Source organism: Culex pipiens, chromosome 2 (genome assembly GCF_016801865.2).
Source record: "Culex pipiens pallens isolate TS chromosome 2, TS_CPP_V2, whole genome shotgun sequence".
NCBI classification, from domain to species: Eukaryota; Metazoa; Arthropoda; class Insecta; order Diptera; family Culicidae; genus Culex; species Culex pipiens.
Genome location: NC_068938.1, coordinates 164,684,452 through 164,710,991, shown reverse-complemented (window position 1 = coordinate 164,710,991; position 26,540 = coordinate 164,684,452). Strand labels below are relative to the sequence as shown.

The window sequence follows — 26,540 nt, the reverse complement described above, 5'->3', positions numbered from 1 at the left end:
TTTTTCAACAAAAATGTGTTCTAAGTTTCATGTCTGTTTGTCTGTGGTTTAAGTTAAATAGACTGAGATCTCGCTGCTGATAGCAGACTCGAAACAAACCTTGATTTTCTCAATTCCACAAAAATCTTTTGTTGTTTTGAAAAAGTTGCTTTGACTTTTAGCGTTGATTCAACAAAAATCTTGATTTTCGAATCAACAAAACGTTTTGTATAAGCCTTATTTTTCTGCGTGTTCAATAAACCAAATTTTCAGTTTTTGCTTTTTGGGTGTTTTTTTATACCCCTGACTCAAGGCGGTTTCAAAAACACCCGAAAAGCAAAAACTAGAAATTTGGTTTATTGGACCTTTTCAAAAAAACTCCAGAATTGTAAGTGGTTGATGGATGGCCCATAGTAAGAAATTAACAATTTAAGAAGTTAGGAATCCGAGGTTGAATCACCCATTTTTTTTAAATTTATGAATATGTATTTTTAAATATTATACAGAAATAAAAAAAAAAAGAAATTGCAAAATCAGAATAAAATTAAAGTACATATCACCGAAAAAAAATACCGAGAATGCAGAAAAAACATTTAAACATATCCGTTTGAATCTTCATCACCTCTGACACTTGCTCCACCTTGGCCGGGCGGGCTCGTGTCAGAGCGAGACCGCCGCGAGCGAGACACCCTCTACGGCGGGCTCATCGTTCAAACCCGAACCTTTCGGGGTTCTTCGCAACCGGCATCGTTCGGTCGGCCGCAGTCCGTTTCCGTGTGCCGAAGCAGCAAGTTGTGCGACCTCTTCTCTCTCTCTGGAACAACGATCCAGGCCAGCTAGCCAGCCAGCAGCAGCAGTAGCACAGTGTGCGTGTCGTTTCTCTCGCTCTCTCTCACTTGTAAAGTTCGGCGGTGCTCCCGTGGGACGAAGAAGACAAAAAAAGGAAGAAAAGTTTGAGTGCGTGCGTGGCTGTGTGCGTCGCGAGTTGGTCGAAGAGATTCCTTCTTCTTTTGGCGTTACACTCGAGTGGATAAATTTGCTTTAGCTGTGTGTGTGTTTGCGTGTGTACGGGGTGCTGGAGGAAGGGAGCAAGGTGAAGGGGAAATTGCACTCACACTAGCCGGGGTGGGGGAGGGTCTCTCTTTCACGTACACGTTGAAGAAGTTGGCGTTTTGATAGCAATTTTCATCGGAAATTTTGCATTTTATGAATCATTTTGATTGTCATTGACATTTTTACGAGTTGTAATTTCCCTTTCCTCTCCCTTTCGAGGCAAGAAAGATCGTGTTAAAAAGAGACAGACAGCGCCCCTCCTGTGCGATTTCGTGTGCAGACACACGTGCGTGAATGTGTGCGTTCGGCAAGAAAAAGCTCAACCTTTTCGACGTCTAAAAAAATAGCAAATTCACGAAAAAACGTTTTTTTTTTCTACTGAGTGAAGCCAAACTTTTCGCTGTGTTCTTAACTGGAATTCCGTTTTCTCCTTGTATTTGCAGTTTATAATATTTGATTAAGTGAAACTCAGTAACAGTTCGTGCAAAAATGGTAAGTTTGTTTTTCTTATTTCCTTAAAATTTTTAATCCTCAAAAAAGAAAAAATCAACTGCGGAATAAGTCATAATTTTGGATCGCCTTTCTGCTACAATAAACACACAATCCAAGTTGGCTGCTACCTCATGGTGGGGGCGTAGGCACCAACCAACACACACACACAATACTAAAACGCAGCAAGCCGGTCGATCTACGGCGGTGTGGATTTTCCCGAATTTCCACGCCGCGTGCGTGTGAAAATTTGTCCCATCCGTCATTCCGTCGTCTTGGCTGCGCGAGATAATTTTAACCCGTGGTGAAAAACGCTTTTCCTTCGATTTTTTCGCCGAGTGCGAAAAACCGCATGCCGGCAGCAGCGAAAATCGACAAAAAAATGTAAGGAAAAAGAAAAACACAACGACGGGGAAAAAAAAAAGAAGAAAAATCTTAGCGGAGCATTTTTTTTTGCTCTCGCGTTGTGACTGTGTGCGTGTGGTTTACTCACACAGTCGCATGCTTTCGAAAGCCCACCGCAGACACACAAACACTGATAACGGGTAGTAGGCGAAAACCGCCGCCACCCTCCTGGAGGAGTGTGTGTGTGAGGGAGAGTAGAAAAAGGTGGGAGGGGGAAATTTATAAGATTAGTGAGGTGGAAGGGATGTTGCGATATTGGTGACATTTTGCTTTTATTTGCGATAAACAATGCAATGAAACTTTTTTTGAATGATTTTTTATTCAAGCAAAATCTGGAGTTTTTTTTGAAAAGGTCCAATAAACCAAATTTCCAGTTTTTGCTTTTTGGGTGTTTTTAGAACCGCCTTAAGTGAGGGGTATTAAAAAACACCCAAAAAGCAAAAACTGAAAATTTGGTTTATTGGTCCTTTTCAAAAAAAACTCCAGAAATAATCTTGAAGGCTTTACTGAATTCTTTACAGACTTTTCAATGTTATGTTAAACTCGAGCACACAAAATGTACAAAACCCCGATTTAATCCACCTTAAACAACATTTTGAAAAAAATATTTATTTTTAGAAAAAAAATATAAACACAGTACACAATCTTCAATGCTAATCTATGAGGTCTATGAGTCACCTAAATTACAGCAATGTATCGATAGTGCACCTTGCCGATATAAGAGTAAAAGCCAGAAGATTCACGCGTAGCGTTAATGCACTGGCGTTTTTGCTTCGAGTTGACGACTTGTCGATCTTGCGAGCGAGCAAAGGACTTTGAGTTTGATGTTCAGTATAAAAACAAAAATTTAATAAGAAAAAATAGGTAGTAGGGGAAATTCTCGTATGTTTGGCAGGTTAAGCACTCGCTCCTAACTCCATCCAATTTGCTGATTTTCAGTATTTAAACAACTGATTTTGCAAAACTTTTGATAGAAACTTACTTGCTCACTTCTTATTGAGCTATTTATTACTCGATTTCAGTTGAAAACGCTTTTAATTAGCTTTAATTGATGGACAATGTTCTGACCTGCCAACATTAGAGGCACGCTGGAATTAGATGCTGTTCCCCTAATACGATATACGACGTAAAAAGCAAAAAAAAAATTAGGAAAAAAAATCCAGAAAAAAGACTTTAAAAATAAGTTTTTTTGTAGACACTGACAAATGACCAAGACATGAGTTTGATGTTCAGTATAAAACCAAAAAATTATAAGAAAAAATAGGGTAGTAATAAGACGTAAAACACAAAACAAATTTAGGAAAAAAAACCAACAAAAAAGGCTTTAAAAATCAGGTTTTTTGTAAACACTGACAAATGTTTGTTGATCTGCTAATTTTTTTTCAGAAAATACACAGCAAAAAAAAAAGTTGAAATCCACTTGCTTGGAAAAGGCCAGAGTGTAAAATAAATTTTGCATTATTTTATGAAAATATATGTAATATTACACCCATCGGTTTGGCAATATACATTCAACCTTTCCATTTTTCATCGGTCTGATGGCCGAGCTGGCAAAGGCGCCAGTCTTTACTGTTGGTGCTGGGTTTGAATCCCGTCGGTTGAAACTTTTTTTTGTGTTAAAAAAAAACAGTATTTTTTGCTGTTTAGTTTTTTTTGTGTTTGGGAGCGTTCTTTTATTACGTAACGCAGTAGGGGGGAGGGGGTTCGGAGGCCGTGTTACGCTCCATACAAAATTTTTAAAATTTGTATGGAAATTTTGTTACGAGGGGGGGTGGGGGGTAGGTGGTCTAAAAGTCCGATTTTTCGCGTTACGTAATAAAAGAACGCTCCCTTTAAGAGTGATCTATTGAAAATATACGTATTTTTTAGAGTACATTTTTTTAGTCTCTGTCTTCAAAAAATTCCGAACATACCAAAATGTTTCAAAAATTTTTAAATATCATTTTTGTTTGAGCAAAACGATAAATATCGATAACATAATCAACATAAGTATTCGGAAATGCCAATATTCCGATATACATTAAATGACTTTCCTAGAATGTGTTTGAGGGATGTCTGATTACGTGGTTTCAAGCTTTTGACAGCTGTCAGTCGTTAAAAATAACCGAATTCGGATTTGCTCCATTCGATTTAGCGAATCCACTCTGAATACACTAAATTTCTATCTTGTATGATCCCGAGCGTCTGTACTCCAGGTTAGAAGCTGCTTATTATTAGTCCCAGTATCAGCGTATAACTCCAAAGAAAGAGTGGCCCCAAAAACAACAGTGCTGGCAAAATGATCCCCCGGCGAGACAGGAAATTGGTGTTAGTTATACGTACCCGCCGTAAGACCCAAGTGCAGAGAGCTCCAGATGGTAGCGGAAACAACCACCGAGGACGGAGTCGGTCCATCAAGGATTTGAAACTTGGAACGTGGAACTGCAAGTCTCTCAAAAACGCGATCTCCATGTCGGTGTTCAAAACACGATACCAAGATTGTCATCGGTGACTTAAACGCTCAAGTTCTTTGAGGCAACTCGTACCAGCAAACGCAGCCTATGACTCATCATCGATTGACTCGAAGTCACAAATTGACCATGTTTCTCATCGACTGATTGCTCAGCATTGCCAAAATTACGGAGATGGTTCCTAGAACAGCAACTTGCTTCAGATCAAGACCGTCGAGCTTGAACAATCAATACTGTTTTGAAGCAAATGAACCAGGTCGATTATCCTGAAGTTATCAACATTCAGGCAAGATAAGATAATCCCGAATCCAGTTCGCTTCAAAGTCATTCCTAATAAGGGACGTCAAGTGCAGAACAATGACATTGAAGAATGCACCAACGCGCACTTCCAGTACGCCACAGGTCTCGGATTTCTCTCCCCATGTATTGCCTTCAACCAACGTACCAAGAAAACGATAGCATTCATCAATGCACAACAAAAAAACCCTCTCCTCTGGAATACTCAAGTACACACCACACCGGCAGGAACGCATCACCACTACCAGCAAGTGCAACAGAGTGACACTCTCGAATCGCTGCTGTGGTCTCCCGAAGGTTCCGAACCTCGGGAAAGCAGTCACCCCCGCGACGATCCGGCCATTGCTACGTTTTCCCTACCCTCTAAAGGTTTTCCACGAGGCGACTGCCACCGCCACCCACTTGCGTGTCTCTCGTCAACCAACGCGTGTTGCAACCTGGAGCTGGATTCTGCACAATTTGGCGAAGAAGGTGCCGGCACGCCCTGTAATTATCATTTTTGCTGCGTTGGCAACGGTACGGCTGCTGGAAAATCGCCTATTTTGGAAGGCCCCCAAAAAGCGCCGCGCTGCTGCTGACACACGGGTTGTTGTGTCCTGCGAAAGCTGCTGCGGAACCTACAGAGCGCGGAGATACAGCCGTAACAGCAGCAGCAGCAGCAGCAGTGTAAGGAATTACCATATATGGTCAACGTAGAAAAAGAGATACGTTTTCGTGAATTGAATTACTCATACACCGTCGTCGCTGTACCGACTCACACAGTGAGGTTTGCCTCGCTGTGTGCGTGAGTCGTACGTGTGGTCGTAGCCGGTTCCGGCGCGCCATGTATTGGTGCAGGCCGGCATTCGAATCCGCGAGTAGTATTGGTGTCCGCCAAAAACGCCGGCTCCAACAACATTGAAGCCCAAAAGGGGGAAGTGAAATTACCGAAAATGGAAGGAAACGTCGTTGTCCAATGGCGCTGATTTCCAGGCCTTCGACAAAGAAATCGGCGCTTATCACATGACTTGGCATGATTGGAGAGCTGACGCGAGCATGAGTAATCCGGGGGCCTTGCAGCAATCGATAAGCTCCGCGAGGTTGATAAAAAAGAAGGTTCGAATCCGGCCTTAAGAAACTTCGACAGAGTAGTGGTGTGAGTAGCGGCAACAACACACAGGCGGAGAGTACAGTTATAGTATTGCATCTGGCAAGAGTACTTGCAGTACTTGGTTCCAATACCATAACCGTGAAGACGGTGGTGGCGATGAGCGGGGTGGTGTGTTGCACATTGACAAACCTCCATGCAATTGAAAGCGAGACTTTGGCGTTGAGACGAAGCCGGAGGCAGTTGGGCTGTTGATGGAAAGCAGATGCCATTTAGGAGGTCGGACTGGAGCTGAATGACTTTTGAGGGAAATCTTCGAGATAGTTATTATCTTTGGCTTTGGGTTTTGGACTTTCACTTGAATATTGTTCAGTGTGTTCTACCACAACAAGCAGAAGCAATAATTGGAAAGGCAGTTAGTACATCTATTCCTTCAAGATGGCCTGAAATAAATCGGCAGAAAATCATGCAGTGCCTCAGACCAAACCGCGGAATTAATTGATCGACAGATTATTTTATAGGGTAGAAAACCAAATGGCAAAATATGTCTACAGGCAGAAAAGTTCGTTGGAAGAATAGTTTCTTGCCAAATAACGAATATATGTTCTACATTTAGTTTTTTTCTGCCTTTCAGTTTTCTGACATTTGTTGTAGGATCGAACGTATTTTCAGCCTAAATGTTCATCTGCCACCAAAATCATACTCCCTTTGAATATTCTGACTTTTGGAGTTCTGCCCTCAGTTAACTGCCGATCGTTTTTTTGTTGTATTTTGTTCGACCGAATGCATTTTGTCCCTTAAGAAATTCTGCCGCCGTTTAATCATCCACTCTTTTAGAGTTCTGCCCATAAGTTTACTGCCATTTTTCGTTCGGCCGATTGTCCTTTCTGCTTTCAGATTGTTCTGCCATTCTACCATTCTGTCTTTGTATTTTCTGCCTATTGCTTCTTTTTGTCTTTCAGTTTACTGACGTTTGATATTTAAATTATCTGTAATTAGTTGTTCTGTCGAACTTGTTTTCTCTCTTTGAATTTTCTTTCTTTTGTTTTTCAGTGTACTGCCGATTGATATTGGTGTTGCCTTTTTTGGTTAGCCCGAACATATTTTCTGATTTTAAAGTTTTCTGCCGTTCTACATTCTGCCTTTGGATTTTCTGACTATTGCTCCTTTCTCTTTTTCAGTTAACTGCTGTTTAAACATTTCTGCCCTAAGTTGTTGAGCCTGGTGTGTTTTCTGCATTAAGGGCATATTAAACTACGCCAAACAAACAAACTCGCAAACAAACAAACTTTTTGACAGTTTAACAGTTTGCCTCCTTTGTTTATTGCCTGCATTTGTTTGCGGAAACGTCAGGCTGCATTCATTTAGCTTTGTTTGCGAGTTTGCCACTAACAAGTTTGCGAGTTTGTCAAACACAAAAAAGTGCGAGATTGTTTGTTTGTTTGCCATAGTAGTCTAATAACTTCTTTAGGATTTTTTTTCTGCTGCCGTCTAATCATTCTACCTTTAAGTTGTCTGCCTTTTAGAGATCTGCTCTTCAGTCTACTGCCATTTGATATTTCTCCCATTTTTGTTCGTCCAAATTTACTTTCTACTTTTCGATTGTTCTGCCGCGGTTTATCACTCTGCCTTTTTTGCCTTTCAGTTTTCTGCTGATTGATTTTGTCTGCCTTTTTTTTTTTTTGATCGAATGTATTCTTTCGCAGTTCAATAATTCTTTATAAGCATTGTCATTCAGTTTTTCAAAGAATTTATTTTCTACTCAGATTTGCCTGATTTTTACCATGCTGCCTTTGAATTTTCTGCCTATTGCACATTTCATTTTTTGTGCCCTTCATATTTTCTGCCATCATGTTCGACCGAATCTGTTTTCTGCCGTCGTTTAGTCATTCTTCCTTCGAATTTTCTGCCTTTTGTAATCCTACCCTTCAGTTTACAGTCAATTGATAAATGTAATTGTAAACATTTTTGGTTCGTTCGAATATACTTTCTGCCTTAAAATTTGTCTACCGTTTCAATGTTCTGCCCGTTTATTTTCTGCCTTTAGTTGTTCGGCCGAATGTGGTTTCTGCCTTTGGATGTTTCTTTCGCCTAATCATTCTGCCCCTTAATTTTCTGCCTATTTGCCTATTGATACATTCTGCCGACTGACCATTCCTGTATTTTGGAGTTCTGTTTAACAACTCTTTCTGCCATCGCCGTCTGAAACGCTTTTCTGTTTACTGCCCAATTTCGGGAAAATGCACAGAACAGTCCACCAATTAAAACTTATTTGTTATTGTTCATATTGCGTGCTCTAGTTTTCGTTATTTGAACATTAGAATGCGTTTCTCTTGAAACGTCAAAATGACATTTGTTGTTCGGACGAATGTATTTTCAGTCTTTTGTTTTTTCTTCCGATTAATCAATCTACCTTTCAATTCGTTTTTTGTCTATTGGTAACTACTGCCATTTGACCATTTCTGCTTTGTTATTCTACCAAAAAACTTTTTCTGCCATTTAAAATTCTGCCTCTGTTTGGCAGAAAACTGTACCAATTCATATATTCTGCTGGTTTTTGTTCAGCAGATTGACGATTTGAATGTCTGCCTTTCGACTGTTGAATTTTCTGCCTATAGATATTGCTTGACTTATTCTGCACTTTTGAAATTCCGCCGAATAATTTTCTGCTAGTTGAAATTCTGCCTTTCATTTTTCTGCCGATTGATTCTGCCATTTATTGTTCGGCCGTTAGGCATTCTCCTCTTTCGAAGTATAACTCAACGAGGCAAATAGAAGCTACATGAACGAGGCAAATAGAAGCTTCATGACGATGAGGTCGAGCAAATTTTCCGACAAGTTCTTCCAATATTCCGTGCCGCGGCGGTCGTTACGACGAACCTCCAGGAACGAAAACAAATAGTTATTACCCAAGCGATATTAACAGGTTTCTTCTTTCTCTCGATATCGACGATTGTATTACCTCCAACTACAACACATTCGTGAATGGTTTCGTGGCACGAACAGTCGCGACGACAGGTCGCGCCATAAATTGCGGATTTACCTACTATGACGATTCCATCGTCATGGGGAGTAGGGAAAGGTGGAGGGATAAATATAGAACACGTGCTTATAGTACACGATGGCGGCGGTGCCCAGAAATAGACGGAGAATAGAGTATGTATTGCGTTTTCCTCCACAAAATGGAAGATAATGAATGGTAGTCGGTTTGCGATGACGGCACCATTTTATGGCCCCGGGGAGCAGCTGTCACGATTATTGCAGTGAAATGTAAACACTGATTCGACACAACGTACACACAATGACGCGTGACGTCATCGATCCGTAATAACACTTTGGAATGGCATCAGAACCGCAAAATTGCAAAGTCATCAACGACGATCTCATTACACATTCGATTAATTTAAGAAGCAATGCCGTTCACCTTGGTAACGCGTCCTACGCGGCGAAGCGCGTGGAGAACTTCACCGCAGCAGCGTCCATTGTGCGAAATTTACGGTCAGCCTAACCCGGCGTGAAATGTGTCTCTACCGCAAGAGCTTAGTATTTAGGTCGAAAAAATACCCAAGTCAAGTTAATTGGAAACGACACGTTAATGGTTATTTTCTGGTGACGGTTTTGGGTCACCAAAAATACCATTTATTATCGACGCGACAGGAGACGGATTCGAACCACATGGGAAAAGAATAGTTTGCCAGCGTAAAGTGCGTCAACTGCAAGGGCAACCAGACAGCAAACTTTTGCGTTCGCACTGATAGGAAGCTCAGTAATTCCGATGACTAACGCGCTTCCAAGAACAAAATCGTACCAATTTTCCAGTTTATATCGCTGCGTGTGCCACTTCTCGCCACGGTCATTGGCACATCTCGCCGGCTAGACATCCTACGACGGAGCGTAATGACACTTTTGTCGTCGTCGGCAAGGTCATTTTGCGCATGGTTCGATTCGCTTTCTCTCTCTCTGCTGGTGTGTAGTCTTCAAAAGAGGGTGCGGTTGTTCATCCCTCCATCCTTGGGCGGATTTCGGGGATGTGCTCTAGACCGACAAAAAACAACATGACGAGGAGGGGGGAGTTCAATGAACCCCCTCCGGAGTTCTCTTCTAGGAATGCGGCACTGTGTCTTCGGTGTTCAAAAGAACGTCGATTTTGGCATTCCTGCCATGTCGTACATGACTTCCTCAGAGCGAGAAAAATGAAATGAAGTAACGGAAGCCCGGTAGACCGGAAGACCTGTTCAAGCGCGCTATCGCGGGCATCGTCGGTCTATGAAGAAGTGGCTGCTCCGTGACGGGAAGTGATCCGCGAAACCGCGCGCCACCGCGATGATTCATGGCTCAGAGAGAGAAGGGAATCGTTTGTTGGTTGTACTAGTGGGCAAGTACGTGTATACGAGCTGCACGTACGGATTGCAATGATGGGGGGTTGTGCTACACGGTTGACCGTGCAACACCAACACAGAGCGCCGGTCTTCATCGGTAGTGGTGACCGCCGTTTGCGGCGTTTTGGCTATAATCGCACTCATTCATGGATGTGTGTTGGCGATGGTGGACTCTGCGATATTGAGATTAAAAACAATCGCCAACAAACAAAACCTAACTCGACATATGGTCGGCACGCACCGGTTACGGTCCAAGACCGATGTAGGTGTAGCTTTGGACCTCTCTCGATTCGGCTTATGGCCAAATTTGGCGTTGAACCTTCAGCGGTTAAGACAAAAGGCTCCACCAACACACAAATGCTGGGATACCTACTTGTCACGGTCTTGAGGACATCGATCAACACGACCTTGTGTTACTCACCGCCAGTGATTAAAACTCGAGTGCTCTTTCTATTGATAGCCGTGACTTGGATGTTTTTCGAAAAACAAAAAAACCAGCTGCATTACTCATCGCATGACTGCGGTTTACCCAAAATTGTCCGCGACTTTGTCACGCGCCCTCATTCTAGAGACCGGTGGTGACTAAGTTTGGAAATGATCCCGCGAGCTGAGGCAGAACCTGTTTGTCGACGAAGTCGACGTCGCGACGTTTAAGGTATTGACCTTCTCCTACTCACAACTCTCGCGCGTTCGGGATTGAGACATCCGCCAGGTTGTCTGAGGGCGCCAAACCTCAACGCGTCATTTCAATTGATTCGTTCAACAAGCACGAACTCTCGATCCTAACGTGACAGTCGAGTCGATTTATGACCCGACCCAACTGTCGATCTCGAAAACGGCGAAAGGCCCAAAGAATGAGGAAAAGTCCGCTTGCCGGCCGGTATTTGCTCACAGAAAGGCGTACAACAAAAGCGACACTGTGTGTTGAGATGAAAAACACAGAACTTAACCTTCTGTTGGGGGATCTATTTTCGGCCTAACGCGATGATGGCGATCTGACGAGTCCGAACTCCTCATGTAGAGTTTGGTTCGTTTAGAAATTGGTACGTTTGGCATTTTTGTAAATATTTTAAGAAGAAAAAAACTCGAAATATGCCTAAGCTGTTCAATGTGAATAAACAAAATCATATTGAGAACCAATGTCCACGTAATTTATGGATAAACCACCAGAAAAGTTGAAAAAAAAATTTCCTACTCAGAAATGAGTAAAGGAAACATTTGTCAGATTTGAGTAAATTTCACTCAGGAGTGAGATTTTTAGTTTTGATTTTTTTTTATTTGAATGAAATTTGTTCCTACATAAGTCTTGTATAAGTTTTTCCACACATGCCTCCATACAATTTTGTGGGTTGGTCATACAAAATGGGCATCTAAATATTCGTAAATCTGTATCTTGAGAATACATTTTCAAGTCGATGGATGTCTTCGGCAAAGTTGTTGGTCATGATTAGGACTTTTTAAATAAAAATAAGTGCACGGAAAATTTCTCGATGTTTTTTACGAAGGCCCTTGCAAATATTTTTTGAAGTTTATATCCCTCGACTCTGGTCAAAGTCTCTGTACACTGGAATTTTACAAAAAATGAAAATATTTTTGATCGATCCCAGACATGCTAAATATGATTTTAAAAACAGGAAAATGCATTTAAAATTGTTTTCAGCCACTTAGACTTCTATTTTCATTAAAATGTTCAAGTCTTTTGAAAAAAAAGTGTTTTTCCCTTCTGATTTTTCGGACCGATTTTGAAGGGAGGGGCGACATAAACTTTGAAAAATAGTTGCAACGGCCTAAACTAAATCCCATAAAAAAAGAAAATTTATTAGGAAAAGCAAACCTGCAAAAAATATGTTTTTTTTAAATATTTTTCACCTTGTTCAAATAAGGCTTTTTAAAAATTAAATGTTGTGAAAAATGATTTTTTTCTCAGTGTCATTTAATCACATTTTTTACTTTTTTTAATTAAAAAAACTTATTTTTGACTTTTTCAAATGTTGGGCTAGATTATTCAATTTCAAAAATAGTTTAATAGTAAAGATCGGAAATTTTCATAAAAGTTTCATCTAGATTTTATAAAATAGCTTTCGCATGGTTTATGGATGGCCTCTTCAGGAGATGTTAGACTACGGCAAACAAACTTGCAATTTTTCGTGTATGCAGGCTGACGTTTCTGCAAACAAACAAAGCAGTCAATCTGTCAACAAGTACAAGTTTATTTGCCGAAGTATAATACCTACTTCAGAAACTAATGTAAAGGAGTTATTAGACTATGACAAACAAACAAACATACTCGCAAACAAACTTTTTGTCAGCTTTCCTGCTTTGTTTGTTTGTAGAAACGTCAGCCAGCATAAATTTCTATAGTTTTTTTAAAGCAGGGGTGCCCAACCTTTTGGCCCTGCGGGCCAGATCTGATTTTTCTGAAGCAGTGACGGGCCGGAACCAATGTTTGATAAAAAATTGAAAAAGTAAACATTTTTTTCATAAAATTATTCTTATAGGTTCTTTTCATGTAATCAAATGAATAAACTAGTGTTGAAAATAAGAATCAAAACATTGAAAAATGTGTTCATTTCTTTTATTTTCATTTAGTTTTTTTTTTTTCATTTATTGTTATTGGTTTTGTAGATTGTTATTCAATACCTTGATATAATTAATTTAAAAATTAGTAAAAAAAAAAATGCAAAAACATTCAAATGTAACTGGTCGTTGCAAGTTTTTTTTTGAAAGCTTGATTGCCAACACAACCATGTATAGAAGAAATCAATGAGGCTTGACAAAAACTATCTTAACGAAATTTGGATCCAAATAATTTGGATCCAAGCGTAATGAAACAAAAAAAAAGTTTTTGCGTTGTTGTTCACCTTTATTGTAATATATTTTATAAAACATTTTAAAAGATTTTAAACAAACAAATTTTAAAACGTGTAGAAAAATATATATTGAGTAGTTTTCATGTTTAGTTCATTGAACTTCTTTAAACTATCGAAGTTTATGAAAAATATACTGAAGAACGTGTCATATATTTTATGCTCCCAGATTTATTGACTCATTTTAAAATTTCAATATTTTAAAAATATTTGCAGCTATTTTTTCTTCGGTCTTAATAATTTGCTTTTAAAAAGCTTTTTTTTTTCAAACACGAGTTTATCACTGAAAAGATGTTCTGAAAAAAACGATATTTGAATTTTAAAATCAATTTTAATCAAGTTCCTAAAAAAAGAAAAACTTCAGTTTTTCTCACGAAATGGATAATTTTATTTTTTTAAGCCATTTTTCAGTTAATTGATTAATTCTGAAGTCATCAATATAGAAATGATAAGAATTAAATTCAAACATGAAGAATGTTAGATTTTGAAACAAAAATCTTTGAAAATACAAAGGCAAAATCCAAATAATACGTTGAATTAGTAACATTTTATAGCAAAAAAAAAAACAAATAAAAAACCAAAATTTTTCTCGTTAAATTTTTGCTTGCGTGAATATTTAATCTCATGCTTATTTTTTAATTTAAACACTCAGTTTATTTATTGAATATTTCATGAACACTCCATGAACAGGGCCGGTCATAGAACATTTTTGAAAAGCGGTCGCGGGCCGGATGAAATGGCTTCACGGGCCGGATCCGGCCCGCGGGCCGGACGTTGGGCAGGCCTGTTATAAAGGTATATACTGCCGTTCTACGCATAATTGTCCCATGTTCGAAAAAGGGCACCTGAGATAAACGCGATTGAAATTTTTCGATCGATTTCTGTGTTTCTACGCATAATTGTCCCGTAGGTCCCTATTCACCCTATATGTCCCTAATTACCCCGGTTAACATTTTATCACCCTTATTTGTAATTCTCTTGCAGGTTTAAACAGGTAAGCAAGATGAAATGCTTCGTAATCTCATGATTTCGTGATAGAAAATAATTGTTGGGACAATTATGCGTAGAAGTTCAACGATGGGACAAACAGACTTGGTGTTGTTTTCAATGATTTTCTGAACAAAGTATTAGATTTTATGTGTTTTTTTTTCTGAAAGTATACGTAAATCTAAGCTTAAAATGATAAAAGTCGGAATCGTCCAAAAATGACATGGGGCAATTATGCGTAGAACGGCAGTATAAGCCTGTAAGCTATTGTGTTTCATATTATGTTCATACTGCCCTGATCGCATAAGTGTCCCATATAAATTTTCGTCGTTCTTGAGTTATTAATGCAGTTTCAGGAGAAAATCCAGTTTTTTCGCGAAAACTTAATACGTAGCCTTATGTATGGGACAAACTTCAAATTAGTTTTTCTCTGCTTGCTGTTTGTGCATATAGGACATTTATGCGAACATCGGCAGTATAGGACCCATTCAAAAAAAATTCTACACGAAAAATTGCGAGTTAGTTTGTTTGCCGTAGTCTAATATCTTCTTAATAGGCCATCCATAAACCACGCGGAAGCTATTTTGTTAAATCTCGATGAAACGTTTATGAAAGTTTCTGCTCTTCACTATTAAACTATACACAAAAGAGCAAGTTTATTTGTTTGTTTGCCATAGTCTAATAGTTCCTTAACCCCCGCCCAGAGCAAAATCGAGATTTTTTACGTTTCACATTATTACAAGACACTGAATTGACCAAATGGATGAAATTTTAATAGCTGACAAATAACATTCTTCATAAAGCAGTGCAGGTTGAATCAAGTTTGAAAACTGCCTGGTCGTCGAGATATTTCATTTTGAAGTTAAAAATTGATGGTGCTTTGGAGTAACCATGGGCGTTGGAGGGTTAAATTAGGAAGATGTAAAATGGGATGGTGGAATATTACATCTTGTGATTTAATGTTTATGATGAAAATGTGGAATAAAACCAGAATTTTTTTTACACATTCTTTCTGTCAAAAAAATGTACTCATTTCCAGATGTTATGTTTTTTAATGTGTAGACTATTTTACATATTTTTTTAAAATAAATTTTAAAAGATGTTTTTTATGAAATTTTAAACTAAACTTAAACTTGGCACTTTATTAATATTTCCTAAAAGTACATCAATTTGCAGGCCAAGTGCGAATGATTCTGATGATATCTCTTCAGTTGACGCTCAGGCGAGGAACATCCTGGAAGGAGCGTCACTGACTACGTCCGTAGTCCTGTTAGATCTTTCTTGATCAGGACAGTATAGCTCTGGTTCCTTGCAAGTGTCCTATTTTCTTACCTCCACGTTGGCTTGGTTTTCATGATGACCTAGCTGGTGGCCTGTGGAAACGGATCGTAAACCTTTGACCAGCGAGGGTCAGAGTCGAGACGGCTAAAAGAAAGGGGCGCGACAATGTGGGAAAGGGAAGTAATTTGTGATTGTAGACGGTATTGTTTTGATTCGCAGTATGTTGAGTCAACTGCTGTGGATGTACCTGAACGTTGCAGAACGGGGTTTCCTCCCTCCTTTCCATTTCCAGCTACCATCTATCATCTGTTTATTTTGTTTCACTAATTTTCTTAAACGGCTTTTGTTTACTATCCTTCATTTGATTTCGATTTTACTTATTTGATTCTCTTATTTCTCAACGCTTTTTCACTCTATTTTACTAGTTGATGCTGCTGCAACAAACTGTCTGCTTTCCCTTAATTTGGCAGCGATGTCAATTTTGTTTATCATGTGCCTTTTTTTTATTTATCTATTTCAATTATTTTTCATCTTCCCTGTAAATTGCCCTCAATACAATCTAAGCATGTTTGTTACCTCTATTTATTAACTATTGTTAATTTCTTTATCTTCTTCATAAATTACTATCTTTCTTTTACTATTGATTCTTTACATAGTATATTTCTTTCACTGTCCATTGTTTTGAAACTTCACCTTTTTCTTAAGCAAGTGAGGTTCGAGCCCTGACTCAATTTATGAAATGATTAAAGGATTAACGCAAATATTACTATTGTACTTTTGAAAAACTTTTATAAAATGCTTAGGACCAAAATATTGTAACAAAACACCGCGACAAAAGAAATAGCAACAGATAAACACGACTCAACAATAGGGAAGATTTCAGGAGAAAACAATACACAGTAACTAACAATTAGTTTTTGAATTCAAACTAAAAATATAACAGTTTTTGCTTTATGAAAGTTGATAGGCACACTATAAATGGTTAGGCGCTTATACTTACATCAAACCCTACGTAATGTACCACCCCCGGCCGAGTTAAAATGCGTAACCGGAAAAGAAGGTGTGCATGCCTGGCACGAACACTCAAAGCGTGTTCTAGCGTGTTGCTCGTACTGACTCAGAGCAAGGGTGAGATGTAGGTGTAAGGGCAGTGCGTGTTCGTCGGGAACCTGGTGCATAAGATCGGTCAAGGCCCGTTCTTACACTGAAAATTGCGAATTGCGAATTTCCTAAAAGTACATCAATTTAAGTGGCCAGTCTTACTGCGTTGTGTTTGCTGCAGATATTCTGTGAATAGATCACATTTCACAAAATCTACAGGGCTGGAAGGATGCGTGGACATACCGTACCAAACGCTTTAGTTTGTAGTTTCATAAAATGATGTAGGTTGAATGCAGTGCAATATATAATTTTTATTTTACATCTAAAGGGTATCCGGCTGGCCAGGTGCAGCAGTGCAACTGTAGTTTGCACCAACTCCATCGCTTCTGGGCAAACCCGTTCTACCAGAACTAATCTTAATCTTAAAGTCACACACATTTCCCATTCAGTAGCCATGCGGCTAATTGAGCGTAACGCACTTTCAATGGGGTCTGCAAGAGAGGTTGGTGCTTAACCAACCGTTTCGTCGAAAATGACGATAATGATTGGATTCCACTTGATGTGTGCTTCGGCTGTGGCTTCTTCTCCCACAATGCACCGGCATTTCAAGTTTGAGGTTAAAACTGACGGGAACACGTGTTCCTTTCTGCGGAATGGTTCATCGGCCCCGAGTACTTTGAGCACTGCCAGAATTAACTGACATGTGGGCTGATCGGTTACATCGCGAGACCTCCGCGACGCGTAGTCAACGTATACTTTGTAGTACTTTGTAACTCTGTGTTTACGCTCACTTTTTTTGAGACCTGATCCAGTCTCTAGCAATTCGCCCACTTGTGTCAGTCAAGTGAAAAGTCTGCTCGCGCCGGAAAACCTGTTCTAAAATGGTCGATAATCCGCGCCGCGAGTTCCAACGACACGGCTTTGTGGAACCGCACTCGGAAAACATGCTGTAAAAAGAGATATTTTTAGCGCTGCCCAACCAGAGTAATAGTACGCCTGCGAGCGAGCGGCGGGGATTGTGTGTGTGTTGAAGCGAAACCGCGCTCCTAAATAGAAGTCCAAATTACCGTACCGGCGAGCGAATCTGTAACCGCGCTACTAACCTCTTATTCTCTCTCTATGTTCCTTCCAGGCCTCCGGAGTGACCGTGTCCGACGTGTGCAAAACCACATACGAGGAGATCAAAAAAGACAAAAAGCATCGCTACGTCATATTCTACATCCGCGACGAGAAGCAGATCGACGTGGAGGTGATCGGCGACCGCAACGCCGAGTACGACTCCTTCCTCGAGGACATCCAGAAGGGTGGACCGGGCGAGTGCCGGTAAGTACCTGCTACTACTAGCCACATGAAGTGCAAGTGGTGGGTTCTGACGGTGGGCTCCGTTTACCTTTTTAGATATGGACTGTTCGACTTTGAGTACATGCACCAGTGCCAAGGCACCTCGGAGAGTTCCAAGAAGCAGAAGCTGTTCCTGATGTCCTGGTGTCCAGATACCGCCAAGGTAAGTGGTTGGCTGTATAAAAATGACTAAGGTTACAGCGATTGCTGCTGGTGGGTATACTTACAAGCAAAGGCACTCGTGGTTTTACTGGGAAGCATAATTTTCTGGCGATTGATTTTCTGGCATATAAAAAATCGGTTTTTAGAGCTTTTTGGCATTTGATCTTCTGGCAAACAACGTTCTAGACAAACACCGTTCTAGCAGGATTCTGGTAGAAAAAGCTCTGCTAGTAAAGGCTAGGTTCGAGGGTTAGACAACGAATGAACTAATTTATTTGTGGCATATAAGTCGTAACCTCCTACATCTAATTACAATCCTACGGTTGCTTCTTCACCGATTAACATTTTTTTAGAGCAAAATTGCTTACGAAAAAAATGCCTATTCGATAATTCGAAGCGATTTTTTTTCGGAAGATCTCCGGACTGTACTTGAAATTCACATCTGTGTTTGAGAAGTGCAATTTTGTATGCATTTTAGGTACTTGAAGTTTATGACCCTGTATGCATTTTAGGTATTTGGAATTTCCATGAACGATAATAATACAGTTCGTACGCAATTATCGGGAACCACGAGTATCCTGAGATTTGTTTATGCAAAGGTTTCTACAGATAATTTGAATAATCGAATAGAGATATTTTCCTTTGGAAATTGGGTTTAGGAGAAAGGGAAGTGTTATAGGGATATATCATTTGATCAATAGAATATAATGTTGTATTCATAATTGATTAATGTAAAGGAAATCATTCCTCACCAAATTAGGATTCTACAGCTCAAGCTGTATTCAAACGTATCACCAAATGCCACTTGATTCGCAATTCTTCTGAGACTTCTAGACTTGATCAGCTGAACATCCGGCAGCAAACCTGGTATTGACGGACGGTAAATTCTAGCTGCTGAAAGAGCATCTGGGACAGGAACGATGGCATCTTCTTGATTACAACCAACTGATGGTGGTCCTGCCGTTCTTGCTTTTTCAACTTGGTCGAGCATATTTGGCAATCACTGGTACTTGCCATCACCAAAAATGTGGACCGAATCTTCGTAGTTCAACACAAAGGGTAAAGGAAATTAATCGGGAAACGAAAGAGCTGTCACAATTTTAGCACCGTAAAATTTTTCGGGCCGGTTATTTTACTGTGTGTAAACTGCAGTTTTCACTAGCCACTACTAGATGAAACCGTTGATTTTTATAAAGGGGTATCACAGCGGTGCATTTTGCCCCAATCAATCTTATTGCTGAAAATTTAAATAAAAATACATTGTTAAAATAGAATGGCAAAAACTAGGTATATAAATCAACATTAAAAATCAATAAATGCTTTTCACCTTGCCCAAAAAATTAGAGGTGAGCTTTCGACATTTTAAGTTTTGAAAATATCAGACTGGTGGCAAGCTTGTCAAAGAGTGAACCTCGCTTTTGACAGTCCATATAGGGTGAACGCTTCATAAACTGGTTGCAGAAAAAAGGGTATGCAGGCCATTTATGAGTAAATTTGAAAATAAGTTTATTTAATATTTAGGTTTGTAATTTGAAATTGTTATTTATTGTCTAGTTATTTTTTTTTTTTTTGTTAAGACCGAGCCATGTGGTAACGCTTCCGCCTCGTAAATAGGAGTTCAGACCCCTTGCGGAACAACATAGCTTTCCATTCTGGATTCGATTTCTAATTAAAGGAAAAGTAGTTTATCGTCACAAGCTGGACATTGTCTTCTTGGAATATTGGCATTTAACACTCAAATATGTCAATAACGACTGACTCGTCCTCAAAAGGCTGGATAATATTTTATTTTTTCTAGTTATTTATTTTTTGACAAAACATATTCAAAATTATTCAACAAAAACAAAATTCAAAATAATTTTTCACAAAAAAAAAACTTTTTTTTCAATTGCACATTTGCTGGCTCTTTTACCCTATATTTAGCGTCAGAGGGGTAAAGCGACCAAATAGCGGGGTCCACGGTCCAACCAATGTGAGTATCGCGGCCCATACATACAATTTGACAATCTTACCATCAGGCTGGAAAATATACTACGATGCTCAGATTTTGCCACCATGGTTGGTTATGCAATGTTGAGCTTCCAATAGGCAATCAAACGTCAAAATTACCCTCCACTAGAGGGCGCTGAAACTTGGGGTGATGTTTTAATTATAACCTACAGCGAGTAAGTTGGTTTGAAATTGTTTTATTTCATCATGAAATCGACATTTATAGCAAATTATAGCATTTTCAGGTAAGAAATAAATAGCTTAATTGATATAAACGAAAATATTTTTGTGATTGCCGATTTAACCTGTTCATTATCTGATTCAAAATAATGGAATGTTTTAGTCAACCAAAACCTAACTAATCAATTGGGAATGTAGATTATTCAAGTGGACAAATATTTTTTTAAGTCACTTCTACCATAAAAGCAAAGCTCTGCTTGAAAAATGGTAATTGGAATGATTTTCAAAATTTGCAATCTAACCTCATTCTCGCGTTTTCAATCCGGATCTCAAAATTTTCAATGACAATGGCAAAAAAATCAAAAAGTCAGTCGATAGAACTTTTTATTTCTTACCTCCTGTTAACTTTATTTTATTCCAAAAGATCAATTTTCTTTTAAAAAACCTTTAAATAGTTTTCACTCGCCTTTGCACTTATCGTGCAAAAACGTAAACGTAACCTTGCACCAAAGTTCTCCTACTCGAATGTAGGTGGCGAATCGAGTTTTTAGCTTTGGTTTTGGGGGCCTATTTCTATGATTGTTTTTCACGGAAAATTCTTCCCAATACCGAGAATAGCAGGGTTGCTTTATAGGCAATCAAACGTCAAAACTACCCCTCACTAGAGGGCGTTGAAACTTGGGGTGATGTTTTCATTATAACCTACAGCGAGTAAATTGGTTTGAAATTTGAAATTGTTTTATTTCATCATAAAATCGACATTAATAGCAAATTATACCATTTTCAGGTAAGAAATAAATAGCTTAATTGATATAAACGAAAATATTTTTGTGATGGCCGATTTAACCTGTTCATTATCTGATTCAAAATAAGGGAATGTTTTAATCAACCAAAACCTAACTAATCAATTGAGAATGTAGATTATTCAAGTGGACAAATATTTTTTAAAGTCACATCTACCATAAAAGCAAATCTCTGCTTCAAAAATGATAATTGGAATGATTTTCAAAATAAGCAATCTAACCTCATTCTCGCGTTTTCAATCCGGATCTCAAAATTTTCAATGACAATGGCAAAAAAATCAAAAAGTCAGTCGATAGAACTTTTTATTTCTTACCTCCTGTTGACTTTATTTTATTCCAAAAAATCAATTTTCTTTTAAAAAGCCTTAAAATAGTTTTCACTCCCCTTTGCACTTATCGCGCAAACACGTAAACGTTACCTTGCACCAAAGTTCTCCTACTCGAATGTAGGTGGCGAATCGAATTTTTAGCTTTGGTTTTGGGGGCCTATACCCTCTCACCCTACACGTCAAGCCAAGCGTTCCCCAAACACAGATTTCAGTTCCAAGTACCTGTATCGTTTCTGGATGCAGAAGAGTATAAATATCTGGTTAGAAGAATGGTTGAATGGGAGGTTGTTCGTTGTGCACATATCAGGAGTTTTTTTTTGAAAAGGACCAATAAACCAAATTTTCAGTTTTTGCTTTTTGGGTGTGATAACCTGAAGCGTGACCTCTATTGTAGGTTCAATTTAGGCGCTTGTCAAACCTTTATCTCATCTTAACTATTTCCCTTTTCTTCTTTTAGGTCAAGAAGAAGATGTTGTACTCCAGCTCGTTCGATGCCCTGAAGAAGTCGCTTGTCGGCGTCCAGAAGTACATTCAGGCTACCGATCTCTCTGAAGCATCACGGGAAGCTGTCGAGGAGAAGCTGCGCGCCACTGATCGTCAATAAGATTATCCTTACTTAAGATTACGCACACTTGAAAACAACAACAGCAACAAGCCCAACACAACATACAGACACACACACACACACACACTTACATATACACACTTTACTACAACAACACATACATAACAGTAAACTGCAGGAAGTGTAAACGTGCATTCAGAGAGTAAAGATTACATTTGATAAAAACAAAAAACACACACACAATAACAACGTAAGTGAGAGAGAAGAACGAGCAAGAAAGAAAAAAACGCAACCATTAGAAAGCAAAAGAATAATACTGGAAACCCTTTAAGATGAAATAAAAACACTAAGGATACAATGAAAACCTAAAAAAAAAACAACACAAAAACTGTAATGGATTTAGTGCGAGAGAACGAGATTGAAGCGAGTGTCTGCCAATCAGGAACAACAAACCCCTACACCATCTCTTCCCTTTATTTTTTTTTCGTAATTTCTCCGTTGTCTTGGGCGAGTCAAACAAGTAATCGAAACAGCAAACAAACGCAATTTTGTGTGCGCAACAGCAACTCAGTCAGCCAGCCAGAAGCGAGCGCACTGCCGACAAGGTTAGAGCGGGAACAAAAGTGGGAACGGGCGGGTGTCGCGACCTTGGGCGGGAAAGCGCGTCACGTCTCCGGGAGCATTTATCTTGTCCACTCGAAGCGGTCCACCTTTCCGCCACCTTGCTCAACCTGCCACGTTCTTCGTGTCCTTCCCCTAGCCGTCGTCGGCAGTGTGTCGTATGTGTGCGCGGTCATCATCAGGAAGAGAAAAGATTGAAATACTGAAATTTAAAAACAAACGAACAATCGTATTACAGTTATGATTAATTTAAATTAAAACAATAAAATACTAATAAAGAATGTTGCTTGTTTGATGCATTTGGCGTAGTGTGATATCACCGTAAACCACAATCTTTCAGGGCATCTCCAGCGCTGGGGTGCAAATCAAATTTGCACCCAGCTCATGAATACCGAGATCAAATTTGCCACCTTGAAAAAATTCCGTCATCCCCACAGCTAGGGTAGCAAATTTGCCACCGAAACAAGCCCACCGCGGGGGGCAAATATGGGTTTTTATCATTTTTTGCTCTCGTTTACCTTCAAAATCAATAATTATCTGTTGATTCATGCCTAGAAATGCTAGAAGTTCATTAAACTTTTTAATCCTATTGAAAATTTCAAAGAATTTCATTTTTCGAAAATGTCGAAAGTTAAACCATTTGCTACCCGATTTGAGTCCCACCTAATTTGCTCTCGAGTGTGCCCCCGAGTCTCCCACCGCGCGTAGCAAAGCAAGTATCAAATTTGATCTCAAGTGGATTTGTAGAAGAAAAATATGTGTCGGTACCTGTCGGGTACTCATTTTCTGATACCCGACAAGTACCGGCAAGCCGGGGGCAAAGTTTTGAATGCGTGTTTCGGAGATTTTCTATGTCTGCTCTTGTGGGTGATTCAAAAATTCAAAAAATTCAAAAATTCAAAAATTCAAAAATTTAAAAATTTAAAAATTTAAAAATTCAAAAATTCAAAAATTCAGAAATTCAGAAATTCAAAAATTTAAAAATTTAAAAATTCAAAAATTCAAAAATTCAAAAATTCAAAAATTCAAAAATTCAAAAATTTAAAAATTCAAAAATTTAAAAATTCAAAAATTCACAAAATTCCAAAATTTAAAAATTCAAAAACTCAAAAATTCAAAAATTCAAAAATTAAAAAATTAAAAATAAAAAATTCCAAAATTTAAAATTTTTTTTTATTTTAACAAAATTTTAATTAAAAAAATAATATTTTTTCAATTATTTTAGGCTGTTGCACATATTTTTCAAAGTTTATGTCGCCCCCGGTTCGAAGAACCAGGCGGCAAAAAATATGTTTTCAAAAAACTTCCAAATTTTAAAGGAAATATAAGTCCATCCAACTGAAAACAATTAGAAATGCATTTTCCTGCGTTTAAAATCATATTTAGCATGTCTGGGTTCGGTCAAAAATATTTTCAATTTTTGTGGAATTCCAATGTACAGCACCGCAAAAAGTTTTTTTTCGGCGAAAAAAAATCTCTTCAATAATTAGATAGAAAAATAATTTTAAAACACTTTTTTCATTCAAGTGTTGAGAACATAGCTTGTTATTTCAATTTTTATTTTGTTTTGCTGAGAGCATGTGACCGAGTCGAAAGTAGCATTTGAAGCTCTTCTCTTTGTACTGCTACAGAGTTCTTTAGCGCTCAGCCTCAGACTCAGTCGCCAACAGATCGTCCGAGAGATTGGATGGGATGGGTCCCAAGCCTCCCCGGGACTTGACAAAGTCAATTCCCGCAGCAGCCGAAATCCCCCCTCGACCACCACCTTCCCCTTTTGCCTCGCCAGATGGGGTTCAAGCCATCGACCTTCCGGTTACAAAGCGAAACCCGTACCACTACACCACGGGAGCTCGGCATCCGAAGGCCTTGGCAACATTTCACTTCGGATATTAGGACCTTAGCCAAAATCTCAATAATTCAATTAAAAAACCACAGAGTCTGTGCCAGAACTTTCTCGTTGGGAGCAGTTGGGAATCGAACCCAGGTCCATTCGCTTATAAAGCGAACATCGTTACCACTGAGCTGCTTCCTATTTTTTACAATTAATTCTTTTGCACACTAAGTAAAAATTTCAAGAAATGCAGTTTTGCATTCCTTACCATACTGAGGGAAAGCTATAAAATCACTTGAAAAATTAACATCTTAATTAGACCTCCTAGACCCACCTTTGGGGTCGGTGGTGCAGTGGTAAGCGTGGTTGCCTCTCACCCTAGCTGGCCTGGGTTCGGTCCCAGTCAGCCCCGGTAACATTTTTCGAGACGAGATTTGTCTGATTACGCCTTCCGTCGGACGGGGAAGTAAATGTTGGCCCCGGTTTAATCTAGAACATAGGTCGTAAGCTCAGTCCAGGTGTAGGAGTCGTCTCCCTCGGTCTTGTCTCAGTGGAGTAGTAGGCAGTTGGACTCACAATCCAATGGTCGTCAATTGGATCCTAAAATTAAGCTTTAGTTTGCGATATTATTGTTCACATTGATAAAGCTTATTTTTCTGAGTACAATACTGCCGTTCTGCGCATAATTGTCCCATGTTCAAAGAAGTGCAACTGAGAAAAACGCGATTGCAATTTTTCGACCGATTTCTGTGTTTCTACGCATAATTGGGTCCTAAAATGAAGCATAGGTTGCTGATATTCTTGTTTACAGTGATAAAGCTTATTTTTATGAGTACAATGATCCTTTGTACGACCACAAAGTGTTTAAAATGAATTTTTAAATCAATTTTAAATCAAATCAATTTTTTGACAGAAAAGCTCCAACTTGACAGCTCGTTCAAAGGGGACCATAGTTGTTCCTTCGAAAAAATGTTGTCTTGTCAAATTATTTTTTTTTGCATTACAATAAAAAAAAGTGATCAGAAATGGTTTTTTATCATGTTTTTTTACCGTTGTACATAAAAATTTACATAGGGCTTTAGTGCCCAATTCTTTGGTGAGTTTTCAAAAAAGCCGTAAAATCCACCGTGACCTCCGACCGTCATTTCCGTTTTTCTCCAAGTTGAAACAAACTTTCATTTCGTCGCCATCGTGCTAACTTGTCGTACGTGCATTTTGGGCCAAATTGAGTTAAGAACGCCATATTGTGCAGCTCACAATGCCTCACCTTTTGACCTTCACAGATCCCCAAAATTCGATTTCAATCCTGAGATATTCAACAAAAACCGAAAAAACTCCGTGCATTTTTGTCACTTAACATATGAAAGTAGTTTCAATCTTGTCGTGCTATCTTGTCACTCCATGAAAATTGATGTAAGTGCGACAAAAGGCCAAAGGGATTTCAGGCCAGGAAAGTCAGGATGCGTTTGTCGCACGTACAAGCTATACTACCGTAAACATTTGTAATTATAACTCGGGACTCCAGCAACCAAATACAACCAAACTTCGGGACAATGCACAGAATGGTGAGCCAAACAAAACGTGTTTGTTATTGTTTACATTGCGTGCTCTCGTTTTTGAATATTCAAGGTCAAACATTAAAACGCGTTTTTCTCGGAACGTCAAAATGGCGGGTGCGACAAGATAGCACGACGACGTCGATTTAATTTTAATTTAGGGGACATGCAGGGCGTGTGGATGAACAATCTCAAGCATTTTTAAAATTAGTTTTTTTGTAAGTAGGACGAATACCGATGCAAAAAGGGCTTTGTTTACCAACGGCTCTTACGTCCTTTTGGAAACTAATCCGAGAATCATTGGATTTTACGCATTTTAAAACAAATTTTTGACCCTACTCGTTTGTTCACCTACTCTAATTTCCTTCTTGACGTTTCCCCCGTCATTCGCTCTCGTGATGCGTCGTCGCCGTCGCTTTTCCTTTTCTACTCTGGTTACTCCTTCTGCTCTAATCAATCTCGCGACTAGCGCATGTCGCTTCTTGATTCACCACGCTCTCTCCCCCGCCCAGAGATGCCAAAAGTACGGCATTATTCGTTGCGTTCCTGCTTCTTACCGTGGATGTACCACTATGATTTCCACGCGATCTGACATCCCTGGCCAATGCTCTCTCTCCGCGTTCCTTATCTTTTTCAACGCTCGCTCTCTCTGCTCTTGCGCTCTGCTATCAGCCGTGCGCGTGAGCGCGATGGCGCGCTAGCATCGTCCAGCGCCAGAGCGGGATGACTGGTTCCACACGCGGAGCTGGGTTCGCTCCAAGCTGGTGGCCGTCCGTCCGCGGCGGTTC

General features: G+C 39.2%; 1 protein-coding gene and 1 long non-coding RNA gene across 2 annotated transcripts in view; one reads left to right on the top strand and one right to left on the bottom strand.

The window, feature by feature from the left end:
- LOC128092723 (uncharacterized) overlaps positions 1–21,630 on the bottom strand; it is a 444,042-nt gene extending 422,412 nt beyond the window's left edge. The window contains exon 1 of the long non-coding RNA XR_008211957.1: positions 21,402–21,630. This is a non-coding gene — a long non-coding RNA (uncharacterized LOC128092723). The remainder of the gene's footprint in view (positions 1–21,401) is intronic.
- LOC120418438 (cofilin/actin-depolymerizing factor homolog) lies at positions 728–22,646 on the top strand. The gene is made up of 5 exons (XM_039580846.2): positions 728–845; positions 1,476–1,524; positions 17,508–17,698; positions 17,774–17,879; positions 21,637–22,646. The coding sequence occupies exons 2-5, from the start codon at positions 1,522–1,524 to the stop codon at positions 21,781–21,783; spliced, it is 447 nt and encodes a 148-aa protein (XP_039436780.1). The 5' UTR covers positions 728–845; positions 1,476–1,521; the 3' UTR covers positions 21,784–22,646.
- The last annotated feature ends 3,894 nt before the right edge of the window (positions 22,647–26,540 follow it).

Bases quoted from the DNA above. Each gene is read 5' to 3' on its own strand.
- LOC120418438 (XM_039580846.2), top strand. The intron at 17,699-17,773 runs GTAAGTACCTGC...TTACCTTTTTAG, and splicing joins GGTGGACCGGGCGAGTGCCG to ATATGGACTGTTCGACTTTG. The intron at 17,880-21,636 runs GTAAGTGGTTGG...TTCTTCTTTTAG, and splicing joins GGTGTCCAGATACCGCCAAG to GTCAAGAAGAAGATGTTGTA.